The 15,661-nt window shown below is 36.7% G+C and overlaps 1 protein-coding gene across 4 annotated transcripts; it reads left to right on the top strand.

Moving 5' to 3' along the window:
- The first annotated feature begins 13 nt into the window (after positions 1 to 13).
- On the top strand, positions 14 to 15,519 carry CZH5orf34 (chromosome Z C5orf34 homolog). Of its 4 annotated transcripts, none has more exons than XM_068667417.1 (15): positions 14 to 294; positions 832 to 961; positions 2,354 to 2,422; positions 2,804 to 2,918; positions 3,754 to 3,843; positions 6,961 to 7,607; positions 8,244 to 8,345; positions 9,722 to 9,845; positions 10,451 to 10,542; positions 10,761 to 10,830; positions 11,109 to 11,279; positions 12,322 to 12,410; positions 13,155 to 13,247; positions 14,034 to 14,074; positions 14,849 to 15,519. In XM_068667417.1, the coding sequence occupies exons 6-15, from the start codon at positions 7,027 to 7,029 to the stop codon at positions 15,040 to 15,042; spliced, it is 1,557 nt and encodes a 518-aa protein (XP_068523518.1). In that variant the 5' UTR covers positions 14 to 294; positions 832 to 961; positions 2,354 to 2,422; positions 2,804 to 2,918; positions 3,754 to 3,843; positions 6,961 to 7,026; the 3' UTR covers positions 15,043 to 15,519. The 4 variants fall into 4 exon arrangements, with proteins under 4 accessions (XP_068523518.1, XP_068523516.1, XP_068523517.1 ...); XM_068667415.1 differs by having other exon boundaries at positions 2,351 to 2,422; XM_068667416.1 differs by having other exon boundaries at positions 14 to 961; positions 2,351 to 2,422.
- Positions 15,520 to 15,661: the final 142 nt, after the last annotated feature.

Here is a 15,661-nt window from a genome sequence, read left to right as displayed (position 1 = left end):
TAGATTGGACACACAAAATCAATAAAATGACAATACTAGTCATAATATTTATATTAGCACTGGATGGAAAGCCAGAAACAATAAAAGTATAAATTAAATAATTTTCAGATAGAGAATGTCTGTGTGAAGTATCTGACTTTAAGTTGTGCATAATTTTCTTACAAAATTTTTAATTCAAATGTAGGTCAGTTTTCTTCGTTACTTCACAAGTAAATATCTTGTAGAAAACAGATTGCTGAAAATGGAAAATCTCGATAGCATGACCACAGAACAAGGATTCACCCATGCATGATAGTAAGTTAAGTGTCTTCAAGGGGCTCTGCCTTTTATGTTTAGTTTTACATTTCTTGTTTAGTGTCTTTCTATCAAAAGTAGCAGTCTGACTCTAGATGTATCTGGATGATAGAATCACAGAATATCCCAAGTTGGGAGGGACCCCTAAGGAACATCAAGTCCAACTCCTGATACATCCTGTGAGCTTTTGGGGACAGTTAATCTTAGATGTAGATGTAAGAAAGAAATATTGTAAGTCATCCTGTATAAAAATGTTTGAATTAGGAGTTGTATATTTTAAACAATTCAGATCAAGTTTTGCAAAATAGGCTTTTCCTATTTTTCCAGCAAAAATATTTAAAGCTCTGTTTTGGGATGTTAATTCAAAACAGTGGAGAAGTTGGTGTTCTAAGTGCACATGAATGTTTGTAAGAGCCGTAGACTTGCATTGCAGTAAGGAGAAAATGGTTTTAACTCTCCTCTATTGATTAAGAAAAACAAGATCCTGTTTGCTTTAAACATTTTAACTATCTTTCCTATTTGTCTTAAATCTCACAGGAGACTAATACAAATTAGTGAGGATGGAATGAGATGAGGGAGCAAATGAATGAAGCAGCTTTTGTATTGTAACAATCACTTTTTGCAGCTTGTCTTCCCACTTTTAACTGCTCTTCTGTGTATCACAGAGGTGAGTCTGGGGGGTTTAGGGATGATTTCAACTACACTAGCATTTTCAAGTTAGTAGTGCACTGTGCTATGGTGCTTTTCATTTATTGTTCTGATGAAAAACCCTTTGAAAAGATATTTTCTTTTTATTTTTTTTCTTCATAATGGCAAGCCCATGAAGTCAGAAAAACAGGGCAATTAAACTTCAGGGGAGAAGTTAAGCCAACTTTTTAAACACTAGTTCTGCAAAGAAAGACTCTGCATTTGAGTTCGTGCATGCAACTAAGCAGTTAGTTTCACACATCATGAAAAGTATGCATGATACTTGCCACTCTTGACAAATCAATTGTGAGTTAAAAATGTTTAATATGAGAATCTCACTTTGCTTAGTCACTTCATGCTGGGCTGAAAGATGGGTCACTTTGCATGCTGTTTGTTTTTAAATGAGTTACGTATTCAGAAACCTTTACTCAGTAATTTCCTTTCATGTCTGCTAAGAGCTTTTGCTACTAACCTACTTTTTTATTAGGAAAAACATGATCAGTAGTTTTTTGAATATTGGTTTTAAGTGTAATTGTAGCACTACAGACAGAAGTAACTGGCTTAGTTACATCAGATAGCACAGATTATGTATAGTTAGGATTTTTTTTAAGCAGCGTCCATTATGGCACTGAGCTTTAGTGACATGTGCTCCAGATTGTGATACTTGTTTTTATTTCTCTCATCTCTAAATGTTCTGCCTTTCTCTCTTTTCTACACAGAACTCATTTATGCAATTAGCAAGTTCAAGTTTGCAACTTTGCTTCTCTTTGACACAATTGTAGTTCTAATTATCCATGTTATGTGCATGGTTCCTACTAGTTGATTTAAGTACAGAAAAATGCAATTTCAGCCAAAAGTTGAGAACAGTACTGTATGCGTATGTAAATATATTCCTGAATTGCTTCTGTCACCTCTACTTCAGTCTACTTGACCTGCTTCTACAGCTAGCTTCCAAGTTTAGGGTTCCTACCTTAGCACTGAAATTGCTGGAAAAAAATATGCATCTTCCATAAATAAAAAAAAAAAATAGAGCAGAGAACTAATATTATTTGTGTTTTAAATGATTGAATACAAATAATTAAAAGCTCAACCAGGACTAGAATCTGCATTTCTGAGCCCTACTCCAGTTCTATCTCTATCAAGTCTTATACTTGCTTACTTTAAAACCAGTTATCTTTACACTGCTAGATTTTACAATAAAGAGGATAAAAATAATTCATAATCTAAAAATATACTCTGAAACTTGCTTGAGGCAAGTATAGTGCAGAAAAATAGTAATTAAAAACAGAACCAGATTTATTTCGGTGCACACTTATATCTGTAGCCACTTGACTGGAAGCTGACCTTCCCTCTGTAACTGCTTTTTCAGCAGAGGATGGAAATTTGTCCTGTATGCAATTCCATGGTCGCATATTGATCTAAGAAACATGCATTTTCAAAGGTAAGGAATTATTTTTACAGCATGATGAACCATGTGATCTAGAGTGCCATTTTATGGCAAAGGATCTTGAATTACGTTTACTTAGTGCTTTAACCAGGCATTGGTAATGAATTGTCCTTTAACTGCAAACTGTCATTCTATTTAAAATAGCTTTGATTAAACTGTAAAGGTGGATGGTGGTGGTAATGTATGTATCTTCCAAAAAGGCAAACTAAATTATAAATTGTCCTTTGGGATATTAATCTGTCAAATCTTTATTCAGCTAGGGCTGCTGAGATCCCACTACAAGTAACTACATGGATTAGATTTCAGTATATGTATGTAGAACAGCAGTCACAAGAGAAATATTTATTTGTAATCTGTCTTTGGGCTATGTTGTAGATCGGCAACCTGCCTCCTCACTTTCCAGAGATGTAAACATGTGGAGGAAATGAATTAATGAATTACTCGGCCGCTTACAGGCCGAAGGGGCAAGGGCAAGGACGAACACCAGCAGGTACTGCTGCAACAGCTCCCCAGGCAGCTGTCCTCGGTGCAAACACAGGTGTCGAAAGATGCCTGTCTTAAAGTAGCACAGTTACCAGTAAGCAGTCAGGGCATCCACACTGCTGATTTTCATTTCTGGATTTTAACCCACGTCATTCTCTCCCCTCGTTATCGAAAGCCACGACTTCAAGCAGCAATAAGCTCTGTTTGTAGAGCTACCCGTTGCCGTTCTCGTGTTACTTGCCCGCTTTCCTCACAGCCCCCCCGCCAAGCCGGCGCCTCAGAAACGCCGCCACAAACACAGCGGGCGTGGCGGCCGCAAGCGGGAGCCGCACGAAGGGGCCGTTACCTCCAAACAGCCATATTAAAATAAATAAATAAATAAATAAATAAATACATAAATAAAGAGTTCAAGCGGCGGTGCATGCTGAGGGAGCTGGGCGGCCCGTCCCTGCCTTTCCCGCCCGGCGGGCCGCCCGCCCTCGGTCGCCATGGCGGCGCGGGGCTTGATGGCGCTGCTCGGGGACGGCTCCGTGGAGCTGCGCGGCGCGGAGGGCGCCCGCCTCCTGCTGTCGCCTTGCGGCTCCGAGTACCTGTTCGAGGAGGCGCTGCCCCCCGCCGCACACCCCCTGCAGCCGGCAGAGACCTGCCGCCGACGGGTCGCCTTCGTCCTCAGCGCCCACAGGGTACGTGGCGGCCGGGGAGGGGAGCGGGCCGGGAGGCGCCTCCGCGAGGAGCGGGGCATCGCCTCAGCCCTCCTAAGGAAGGGAGGGGGGCTCGGTCTGCGAACGCCTCCAGAGGTCCTGTGATGGCACTGTTTGCTTTTGTCTTCGTCTTTAATTTAGGAACAAGTTGCACGAGCTCTGCATTTCCGGAACAAGTTTTCCCCTCGGCCGTACTTACCTTCAAGCCTTATATCCCCGGAAAGAAAGACTGTAAGTGTTACACACACAGCGCTTCTGTAAACTGAGCTGCCCTGGAAGTCTGACAAAGTGGGCTTACAGAATTGCACACGCGTGTGTATGAGTATAGGCCTTGAAAACTGACAGTGCACAGTTTGGTTCACGCATTTGTCGTCTCACTTGGAATACTGCTGTTTCAAATTACAGTTTTAAATCTTGCTTAGTTTTTTGTCCTTAGTCCTGCATATCCTTAGCAGCTGAACAGTACAGATTTCACCCGGTCTTAGTAAGACTAAAACCCAGATATTTCATATTCTTTAAAAGACTGATGAATCACCTGTATTGGACTGGCATTCCATTAGCAGCATGCTTCATGCTAATGTTTATTTGTTAAACATTGACTATCAGTACATACCTACAGCAGTCAGACCTTAACAGTCCTATCATGTATACACTATGCATGTACACAGAGCTGATGCTCTGCTGTGTGCAGTAGTGGGTAACCTCCCACCTTCTGGTTCAGGATCTTCTCATGGCTGAGTTTCTAGACAGTTCCTAACCATACTTTACACCTGCACTACCTGCTTCAGGATACTGAGGAGTAACTTTCGAAAGCCACAGTAAGTGGCTTTTTTTCTGGTCTCCTTTCTTCTTGGTTTAGCCACAACTGCTTTCCTTAAAGCAAGAATGGTGTTTTTGTAGCTTCTGATGTTGTACTCCCTTGCTGACCAGTAATTTACAATCAGCTTGTTTTTCTGTGCCCTCTACTTTCCACCAGTGCTGATATTTTCAAGGCCTTTGCTGTTTGTCACACTTAAGCTGTACAGTGTAGCAAGAGATACCAGCTGTCAAGTTCCAAGTACACACAGCAAGCTCTCCTAACAAGGTGGTCACGAGCCTAACAAGCCACTCTGGGACCTGGAACGAGTTATCTTAAGGCACAGTTAGCATAAGGTCTGTGACCTGTTACTAGCAGTGATGATACTATTTTTACAGGGATGCTGCATACAAAAATGCATCTACAGTTACACTGTATTACTTCACTTATGCTTAAATTCAAACCAATGCCATTCACTTAGGATCTGTTTGGACATGCTGACCATCTGTATCTTTAGGAGGCTTGACAAGGGGGATCCTGTCAGTTAAGTGGACTGCTTAGAGCTGTACGTAGTTTTGAACATGCAGATTTAATCATAAATGTATTCAGCAGTAGCTGTATGTTTTTTTTGTGTTTTTGTTTTTTTATGTTTGTTTGTTCGTTTCCTAGAAATTTGGAGTATGTGATATCAAAGACAGTCAGTCATTACGCCAGTATCTCATTCCTGGTGGAAATAGTCAGGTCAGAGCCCATCCTTCTGTATGTAAAGTTAGGATTGCTTTTCTTCATTTATATCACACCATTTATCTCCACTAAATAGTTATCTGCAGCCTTACTGAGCAGTCCCTTGAATATTTTTAGGGTCCTTTTGCAAGTCTTTATGGTCAATTTTCATTTTTAGTTAGCCCTAAATACCTTTGGCAGATGTTTTCACTTTGCTAATGCACTCGTGTTGCCATGTTTCATTTTTATTGGACTCTGGGCAGAAGTATGATCCTGGTTTGATTTAAGATCAGTGCTGTGGTTTAACCTGGCAGGCGGCTCAGCACAATACTGCTGCTTGCTCACTGTCCCTGCCTCCAGTGGGATGAGAAAGAAAATCAGGGTGAAAAACAAAGTAAAACCTATGGGTTGAGGTAGACAGCTTAATAGGAAAGAAAGGAATGAATGAAGACGCAAAACTCATGCATAATGCTGTTGCTCGCCACCTGCTGGCCGATGCCCAGACAGTCCCTAAGCAGTCATGTTGTCCCTGTTACCCCCACCCTAGCTGACTCCCCCTGTCTTATTGTTCAGCATGAAGCCAGGCGATGTGGGACACCGCTTTGGCTAGCCTGGGCTGGCTGTCCTGTGTGTCCTCTCCAGCTCATGGTCCCTGATTCCCCTTGCTGACAGGGCTGCACGAGGAGCTGTAATGTCCTGGGCTCTGTGAAATTACCTCTCTGCAGCAACTAACACATTGGTGTGTTATCAGCATTATTCTCATCCTAAATCCAAAGCACAGCACCACGCCAGCTACAATGAACAAATTAACTCTGTCCCAGCTGAAACAGCAAACAGTCAGGTGGGACAAAGCTGATTAAACTGAATGAATACTCTTCTGCTAAGAGAGTTTTTCAGGCCTTATTTGAAGTGGGTTTGCATTTCTTTGTTCATGTAGGATCCAGTACTTTACCTGGAGTCTCCAAATGAGAGCACAGTAAGAGTATTTCCTGTGCAGTGATCAGGCATAATGACAATACAAACAAATGCATGTCCTTTTAGGGCAGAACATTTGTAGGTGCCTAGAAAAACACTCTCTATCTTGAGTTTTTTGTTTTATTTTGTTTTGTTTCTTTCAGAATGTGATTAGTGCATTTTCTAAATTTATCTATATTTATTTATCTAATATGTATTTATTTATCTATATGTACTTAGCTATACTACCTCTTTGGTTAAAGCTATAACCTGGGGATTGAGGTAGATGCAGTGTTTGTTTGGAGCAATTTGTAGAGAATCAGCTGCTTCATTTAAGAACATATTACATATGCCATTGCACATGGTACATATTGCATATGCCATGGTACATTATATGCCATTTTACAGGCTTAATTTTATAAATAGGAGAATTCAGACTACATGGCATATCAGTGTACACAATTTTAATGTGGACTTTGCATGAATTCCACTGATAACAGATATGATCAGTATAATGATATTGATCATTTCCTGATCTTGAGCTTTCTCTTCAGTGTTTCTTAACAAGTTTGAAATAGCTGTCAGTGGGCAGTTATGCCTGGTCAGTTGGCCATGCATCCTTCTGGTTTATGAATGGGTATTAAATTATAAGCATATCGCTAGAAATAATCCTGTTAGAACAGGAGGAAAATGATTTGAATGATAGATATTTTGAGTTCACGTGTGCAAATAAATACAGACTAATGTTTCATGCCATACATCAGCATGCAGAAGACATGAATTATTTCAAAAAACTCACAATCCCTCCATTGTAATTTCTGGCAAGCATGTAAGTTTTACTTTGAAGCACATTTCAACCCTTTTTCTTGTATTAGATTCTGTTCAGTGATGTCTTAGAAGTTAGATGGCCTGACCTTGTTACTGCTGACCTGACAAGATGTATGAAGAATGGCAATGTGAAGATATCATCATTAGACGGTTATGCCCACCTTCACCTGTCAGGATTGCAGCAAGAATTTACTGTGGAGTTCTTATGCAAAGTCAGCCAACCATCTGCAGCATATTCACATTCCTCTCAGACGAACAGCAACTATCAAAATGAAGATCAGTATGGAAAATCAAGTAAAAATTCTCTTCCAGAAACGTCATCAAGACAAACGAAAGCAGAAAATAGAAAGAATGAACATGGCAGTGCTGAAGGAAAATACAGAGACCCAACCAAACCAAAGGACCAAAAAGACAGAGATAGAGTTCCTATGTTTTACACAAACTGTTCTTATGAATACACATGGGTTACACAGTGTTGGTCTGTTTCCTCGTACCCAGAAGAATGGAAATACCCTTTGTCTTTGGCATTTATGTGCTATAACTTACATACTGTTAAGACTGAAATGAAAACATGTGAGGGAAATGACCATACATCTATTGGAGCAGATGTTGTAATAGACCCCAAAGCATGTTCAACAGTATCTCGTTTGCCTACAGCTTTGCCACTAAGCTGCAGAGCACCACATTTACACAGGTAATTTAAACTGTTTGCATCTTAGTTGTTAACATATGTCTACAGTTCTGAACTTCAACCTTTAGCAAAATAACTGAAATCTAACTATAAGAAGTAAAAAATACCATCATAACCTATTTTGTTAGCAACTTCTTGAAACATGAAATTTGTGAAACCAACATTCTTTATCCTACTGTCAAAAAATAAAAACTCATTAGTCCAGAGGAAAAAACAAACAAACAAACAAACAAACAAAAAAAAACACATTTCTGATATGCTATGTAAATGAAAAAGAGAGTACTGAAAAAGAACACCGTGCTGGGGTTTGAGTTTCTGTTTTTGTTTCGGTTCTGAATAGATGATACTTCTGAAGTAGGACAGTGACATATATTCTTTGTCAGCCCTGCTAAAAATAGTTGAAAAAATAATTGTAGGTTTGAGAAAATAAATTTGGTAACTAGGAACTAGTTACTAGTTAGGTATCCTAGGAACTAGAGGACATTGGAAATACATGGCCTATTTTCTTTTGAGTAGTTGTGCATACATCTGTTTTGGTATAGAAAAATATTTCTGTTTAGGATACAGAAATAATTACCAGCCAAGAAAAAAAAAAAAAAAAACACAATCTTACTGAAGCTATTATTGTATTTTATACAGGTGGAGTTTCTGTGACTTTTTTCTACAAAAGAAGCAAGAGTCTGGAATGTATTCATACCCTCAGCTAATTGAAATTGTATGGTGCGAAGGTATTTTTTATAGGTATGTAGGAAGTCATGCATTTCATTTTTGAAGGACTTAATTTGTATGGGAATTAAACTTCAAGATAAAATGTCTTACTTCGTCCCTTTACCATTCCTTTAGAGATTGTATACAATCTTTATGGAAGATTCTATTAATGGCTGCCATTTGTTTGTTCTTAGAGCTTAAAGACAGAGCTTAAAATTTGCTTCACATTCTCTAATACATTGTAGTTCCAGGTCTGAAAGCAGGTATGCCTGAAAAAACAATTTTGAAATCATACTTAAGGCTTTTAAAGAAGTGGTCAGATTTCTTAAGAGACTTAAGTAGAGAACTGTAACTTCCACAGACTTCATTGACAATTATAGTGCCTTTTTTTTGTTGTTGTTTTGGCAAATTACATCACTTCTATTGATGCTAAAGATTTCACGTTTAGAAATGCTTGTCTTGGTGACCTATGTAATTCCCATGTTACAGGCAGCTAAACTCTACTGTAGATTTTCCTGGAAAATCAGCTTGCCTGTATGTTTTGGTTTGTTTGTATTTAAATAAGAATTTTGTAAAGTAGGCTCTGCAAATCTGTTATACAAACTTTGAAAGGGTCACAGTCGCTATCAGCATTCAAAAATTTTTGATAAAAATATAATCAGTCTAAAGCTTTCATCTTTCTCCCATACGCTCTGTTTTTTTTTCTCAGTTGATTTTTGATTCTCAGTTGATCTGAACAAAATTTTTGTCAGTGTTTTCAGTAATATGTAATAATAAACTTATTTATTGGTGAGTAGCCATACTTAGTCTTACAAGGCCCAAGTAATATTTGAAGTCCCATTACTGAAGTTTAGGCATCTGACCACATGGTGCAGAACTGAGTCATTAAATAAGCGTAATGCTCCAAGATCACAAGAAAAAGACTGGCAATCTTAAACAAAACAAAACAAGACAGAAACAAAAACAAAAAACCACAGGTGCAGCAGAAATGAAGACTTTGGTTGTTTAGGAAGCATTCGTTTCTTCGTTTCTACAGCTTTTTTTTTTTTTTTTTTTTTTTTTTCTGTGCACACCTGTGAGGGCTGGTCCCCTGAAAATAATATCTTTTCCTTCTTTTGCATTGGTATATTTTGTGTTCAGTGGAATGGGCATTGAACATCTTTTGTGAGATACCTACCTCAACACAAGGCTCTCCTTCTGAACATGCTAATCCTGTCCCCACCTCCACCCTTCAAAAGTGGCTTGGTAATGCCAATCACCAAAAAAATAATTTGTGTGCCCTACTGTTTGTGAAACAGTATAAAGTTTTTCCTTTGAGAGTTGTTGAAAATATGTTTAGTGCTTTATTCTGTACTGTCTAGTGATACAGCATTTTAAATACTTGTTAAAAGTCTTCTTATTTCTCTTAGATTTATCCATGGCAAAAGAAACATTGCAGAAATTTACCCTGGTGATGAATCATTTTTCAAGTCTGAAGGAGCTTTTTTGGGAAACTACTTCATGCATTATGCAATCCAGAAAGGAACAAACAAGGTAGGAATAAAACTGTTTAAAAATACGTTCAGAATTCCTTCAATTTAGCAGCTGTGTTTTAAGACATTTGGATATGTAGTCTAAAGTCAAGACCCCTTATTCATGTGATTCTACTTTGCTTTCAAGTGATTATTTTTTTTAGCATGGCTGTTAGTCCACTTCTCTTTCTTAACTTTATTTTTTTTTCTTTTAAGTTTATTGAGTTGTGTGTGCTAATTTCAATGTTTTCTTCTTAGATTTGGATATTTGTATTTTTAAAGCAGTATAAAGGATCAATGCTGCACCTTTTGAACCTTGCCTCTAACTTGTAGTAAAACGTAGTTACTCAGTAATGAACGATACTCACTGATAAAATAACCTATTGGTCCATGCTGAGTGTATGAAAACTGTGAATGTGTCTTAGACTTAAGGGATGGATACAACTGCATTTTTTGTTTGTGTGTTTGTTTTAGCTTTTAAAGGAGATACCTATCTTCTGCGATTAATTTAAATGTGGTTAGAGTTGTCTGGGAGGTCAGAAATTTCATCTCTTTCAAGATTATAAATAGTTTTGTCATGCTACAGTACCTATAAATAACTACTGTTTCTTCTGCTCTTTACTGCAGAGAGAAGAGAAGATGTATTCAGTAAACAGTCTTCCTCCTGATGTACCTGGAAGTCCATACTCTATATCCTCCATCATTACTCAGGCAACCAAGTAACTTATTTTTCTCCTTCATTGTTGTTATATTAACTCCTCTAACTGTGAAAGGACAATAATTAAAATTACATGTGATACTTATTATTACATATGAAAATTAAGCAAATTTATAATATCACTGGTGGCATCTGTAACTTACAGAACAAAGATCACAGCTGTGTAGAAGATACTAAATAAGGACAAAATTCTTAATATTTAATACTTTTTTTCCTCAGAATGCTTCTGTACTGCTACAAGACAAAACTATCATTAATTCCTAACTATCATCTCTGCTGCTGGAAGATGGTATGTAGCTGAAGATTTATAAATCTTCCCATGTTACAAAGGTGACTGAATGTGCTATAGGGAGTAGGACCAATTCTAGAGGGAAAAATCTTAAGCAAAGATGAAAAGGTATATAACTGAGAACCATCACCACAGACTGTTAAGGTAAATTGGTGAAGCAGAAAACAGTGAATTGCATGATAAAGAGAGCTGCTTATGGTCTAGAAAAACATGAAAATTTGGGAGAGATACAACCAGCTGTGACATTTCCTCTTTTTTATGTCCTTGTTTGGTTCTAGGTACCTGAGACAGACAGACAGGAAACGTTGCCTGTTTTGCTGGATGAAAAGGTTATTCCCAGCATTGGAAGACTTCTTGTATACTCAGACTATAAAGTCCATGCTACTTTTAGGGATGGAATCACCTTGAATATGGTTTGGGATTTCAGCTCTGGCTGTAGAAAGATTCAGGTAACTTATGGCTTATACACTACTCTTAAAACTCTTCATTAAAAAGTGTTATTAGGAAACTAATGGGGTAAGTAAATCAAGAGTTTTTCTGTCTATAAAATACAAACTGAGCTCTTTTGATAGAGTTGTGATTCAAAGCAGTTTTCTGCCATGGCTTGCTCTCAAGCTAGTATAATAGGCATAGAACTACACAGCACATAAAGACAGCAAAATGTATTGTGAGTATTTTACCCAGAAACTGAGGAGGAAAAATACTTTAGTGTATAATTCATGCCTAAAAGATAAATAAAATTGTATCCTTTTAAAAAGTCACTCATATCAGTGTAAGAAGGGGGTGTTTCTTTGGTGGTGGTGGTCCTGGTGTTATTTCAAAATATCTATAACTGAGCAACTGAATAGTGAAGAATTGCTCAGGAGTAGCCTTGTGGATATGGAATTACATATTTTTTTTAATATTTTTTTTAATCTCCTGAATAATGAAGTAAAAAGATAATGATGACTTTTGCGCTACAAAGTGGTGAAAATGGCAATGGTGGTAAAATGGCACTACAGAGAAAATCATGTCATAGTGGAATTTAAAGTTGACTGCTGAGACTTTTGGCTTCCATCTCTTTGCTTTTACCCTATGGTGACTAGACACAAAAAGATGTTCCTGAGGATATGTGTACTATAAACAATAAAAGTGTGATACTTAGCCTCTTAAAAGATATTGTAACTTTATGATGTGAGCCAGCTCAAATCTGTACACTCATTAATGATAAACGTAGGAAGAAACTAAAGTACTACAGGTTTGGAAACATCCCTACACATTATTGGAAATATCTCAAACAGCACAAAAAACAGTGTTTGTCTACGCCAGGTTTTCCTTTTTTTCCCCCCATATCTGTGATAGCAGAATATAAGCAACTTATAGCAAAACACAAACTTTAAAGTGGAGTGTTCACAGATAATTTAATTTTTAAATTAGCAAATGTTATTCACTTGCTTTTTTTTCTTTTCTTTAAAGCAGAAAATTAATACTAATTTTTTTTTCCCTTCTAAGGTAAATGAAAATGTAGGTTGGTGTAAGCTAACTACTCCTGATGGGGTACAGCAGCTGATAAAAATAAGTCATCCTGGAATCTATGAAAGGTATAAGTAGTTTAAATAATTTATAAGTAAAGAACTCTAAGCAAACCCTTTTATATGTAGAAATGTTTTTTTTCTGGAAATACATCAGAGGAAAAAAAAAAGCCCAAATACATAATGATAAAAAACACATATCTGGCTAAGATTCAGGAACTGTATGACTCAGGATCACTGCATTCAGTCATTCCAGTATAATTGTTATGGAAATGTAATGTCTTTAAAAAAAAATTAAATCAGCCAACCTCAAACTAGAGCTCCAACTTGGCACTTAAATCAGTGGGTAAGCAAAAAAAATATCTTTGTGCTGTATAAAGCTGGCATCTAGAGCTGAAAAGCACTTTATCCAATTTTTGCTTTATTACAGATATTGACCTCTGCCTACAGACTGCTTTCTCTAATCTGCTTGCTCTAATTGCAGTCTTATTATGCAAATCATCAGAAGCTTATTCTGCTGCATTTCAGCAAGCAGATATGCACACACAAAAAATAACATTTGTACACTATTCATTTCAAATCAGATGGCTTTGTTATAATTTTCTGTGACTCTATAGATTTAAATATGAAGGATATTCTTTTTTAAAAGTGTGAATCCAAAAAGGGCAAAGAAACACAGGGAAAAGGCTAGACTTTTAGTCATGTTTTTTGCTGAATCCAGATTCATTGCTTAATGCTTTTTTTGTTTGTTTGTTTCTATCTTGAATTAACAGTGTGTTTCTCATCTAAATAACTTTTTTTTCATGTTAACAGATACATCACAACAGTAATAGAATGGTGCAGAAGTTTGAATGAAAGCAAAGAGACTCCTGAACATATCGCACACTCTGTAACTGAAGAAAATTGGTACTCATTTTTATTCTAAATAATGTTGAAAATAAAACTCAAAAAGACTATAAACTCTGAATTTTATAGACAGCATTTCCTAAGGATCCAAAAAGAAAACTGTAAATCCTTTTATTTTGTGTGACTTCATATTTCTCTGTTGGAACTTAAAATGTACAGTAAGTTGAATTCTAGGTGAAGTTTATTTTATGTTGCTTCTGCCTCACCTAAAAATAGAATTATGGTGACCTTGCCAAATATTACTATAAGATTAATGTTATAGAAATAATATCTTGCAAAGTGAAAATGAGAAACTAAACAAAGAAAGGCAACTTTTAACAGAACGGCAAGCTGTCCAAAATAGTACTTTGAACTTTTAAATGACACCTGGACCTGTTATGTATTTGTCCTTCTTAATAAATGCTACTGACCAAAGGTCTAGTGACATCATGTAGTTACATAATCAGATATTACAAATGTGATATATGAATCTCATTACAGATTCACTTATCACATTATAGCAGATGCGGTAGATGGAGTAGATGGTGAAACAAAAATGTTATCTATATATACACACATAAATATACAGCAAAGAGTCTATTTTTAGAGATGAGCCTTGATTTTTAGAAACAAATGATTAACAAATGCAGCCATTGGCTAGTAGTATGAAAAAAATGCTTTTTTTTACTTAGAGTTCTCTTTCTAATTTTCTGTATTTCTGAGAATTGAAATTAAAATCTGGTGTACAAAAGTACAGTTGAGAAGCTTTTTAGATACTATGATAAAAATCTTTATTTTCTTGGACAGGTCTGCTGATGCTGAGCTTGAAAAAATACGGAGATTTAACTGTATCCTTTTGAAAGCTGTGAAGATTTTTACTTTGATATTCTGTTGTTCATCTGTATACTCAGACCTGCATTTTCAGAACATCAGAAGCTCTCTATTCTGTTCTCACCTGCTTTTTACTGCTTTACCTGATTCTTAAAGCACCTTTTTAAATCACTGTTTTCTCATTAATCTTGTTCAATTCCTTTACAACAGCACTAGCAATAAGAACAGAGTACAAAACAAAATAAAAACATTAGCAAAATAGGGAATTCCCATAATGAGTATTGAAGTTCACCATTTATTATATATAATATATATACTATGAATAGATTATATATTAATTCCACTAAAACCATCTGCTAATCTGTTCTTGAAAGAGGGATGGTACAATTGCCTTTTGGCATGTTGTTGCAGTAAAATGCTGTCTTATTTATCACCTACCTCAGGATTGTCCAACCAGCTCACAAAGTATGCAGAGTATGCAGTGCCTTTTTTTTTTTTAAAGGCAGTGTAAAACTCTCTTTATGCTGGCTTTTAATTTTATTAGGATGAAAAAACATACACGCTATGAAACTTTGCAATGTAACATCAGTTTCCTTTAAATTAACTATTGGGCAAATAGAAGCCTTAGTTAAAGACATTTTCTAGAAACATTAGCATTTTTTAGTTTTATGTAATTACTGTGGTATGAAATGTGAGCCTCTGTAATGCAGAATCATGATTATGATACGGCAAAGCGTTTTTCTCGTTATTAGGAGGAAGGCTTTGAATTTTTCTTGACAAACTCATGCTAGATATATTGGATAATAGCAATGTTCCAGAAAGGACAGCAGCTGCAAAAAACAATCCATCTACAATTGCTGTTGGAAAAACAGAAAATAGAACTGATACTGAAGAACTCAATGAAGGGTGCATCTTGGAGGCTTTGGAAAAAACCTCTAAAATAATTCAAGATATTGAATCTCTGCTTGCTGCTTCTGGGAAGTGAAAATCTGTAATACATTGTATCCTCCAAGGAGCTGTCCCAGCTATGTCTGAAGAGGCTTTGAAGTATAAGAGGGATGAAGGATGAGACGGCAGCAATTAAATGCCTTGCCAGACAAATTACATGTGTAATTTGTTATTGTAATACCACAGTTGTATGATGTGGATAGGCAAAAATTAGGGGCCAAATAGTGGGGCACCACTTGGTAAATGAGAGATCTGATGTGACATTGCTACGTCTGAGTGTATGAATGTCTGTTCAAGCTGTGTAGCTTTGTAGAGGTTTGTGTGACCAACTTGGTTAGAACTTGCCAGGGTAACTTGGGGGGAGGCATTTTAATGGTAAAAACATGCTTTTGTCCAGAAACCGACACCAAGTAGTTAAGTATTAAAGTCACCCCAATGACTCCATATTGAATAAAGTTGCCCAAAAGATTTATACCTATTGTTTTCTAATAAAAGGCGTGGTTTTAGTCAGTACTGTTGTGGGTTTTTTTTTGTTGTTTTATGCGTGGTCAGTCACTAGCCTTTCAGCATTAGGTTTTTGTTTGTTTATTTTGTTGTTTTTGTTGTTGTTTTACTCAATCTCATCAGGAATACTCAAAAACCAGTCAGTAATCACT

The sequence above is a fragment of the Anas acuta genome, chromosome Z, assembly GCF_963932015.1.
Source record: "Anas acuta chromosome Z, bAnaAcu1.1, whole genome shotgun sequence".
In the NCBI taxonomy this organism is placed as follows: domain Eukaryota; kingdom Metazoa; phylum Chordata; class Aves; order Anseriformes; family Anatidae; genus Anas; species Anas acuta.
Note: the sequence above shows the minus strand (reverse complement) of the source record. Positions and strands in the feature narration are given on the sequence as shown.

Coding starts and splice junctions, on each gene's coding strand:
- CZH5orf34 (XM_068667413.1), top strand. CDS start 3,400: ATGGCGGCGCGGGGCTTGATGGCGCTGCTCGGGGACGGCTCCGTGGAG. Junction 3,844..6,960: donor TATCCCCGGAAAGAAAGACT/GTAAGTGTTACA, acceptor TTCTTGTATTAG/ATTCTGTTCAGTGATGTCTT. Junction 14,075..14,848: donor AAAAATACGGAGATTTAACT/GTATCCTTTTGA, acceptor AACTCATGCTAG/ATATATTGGATAATAGCAAT.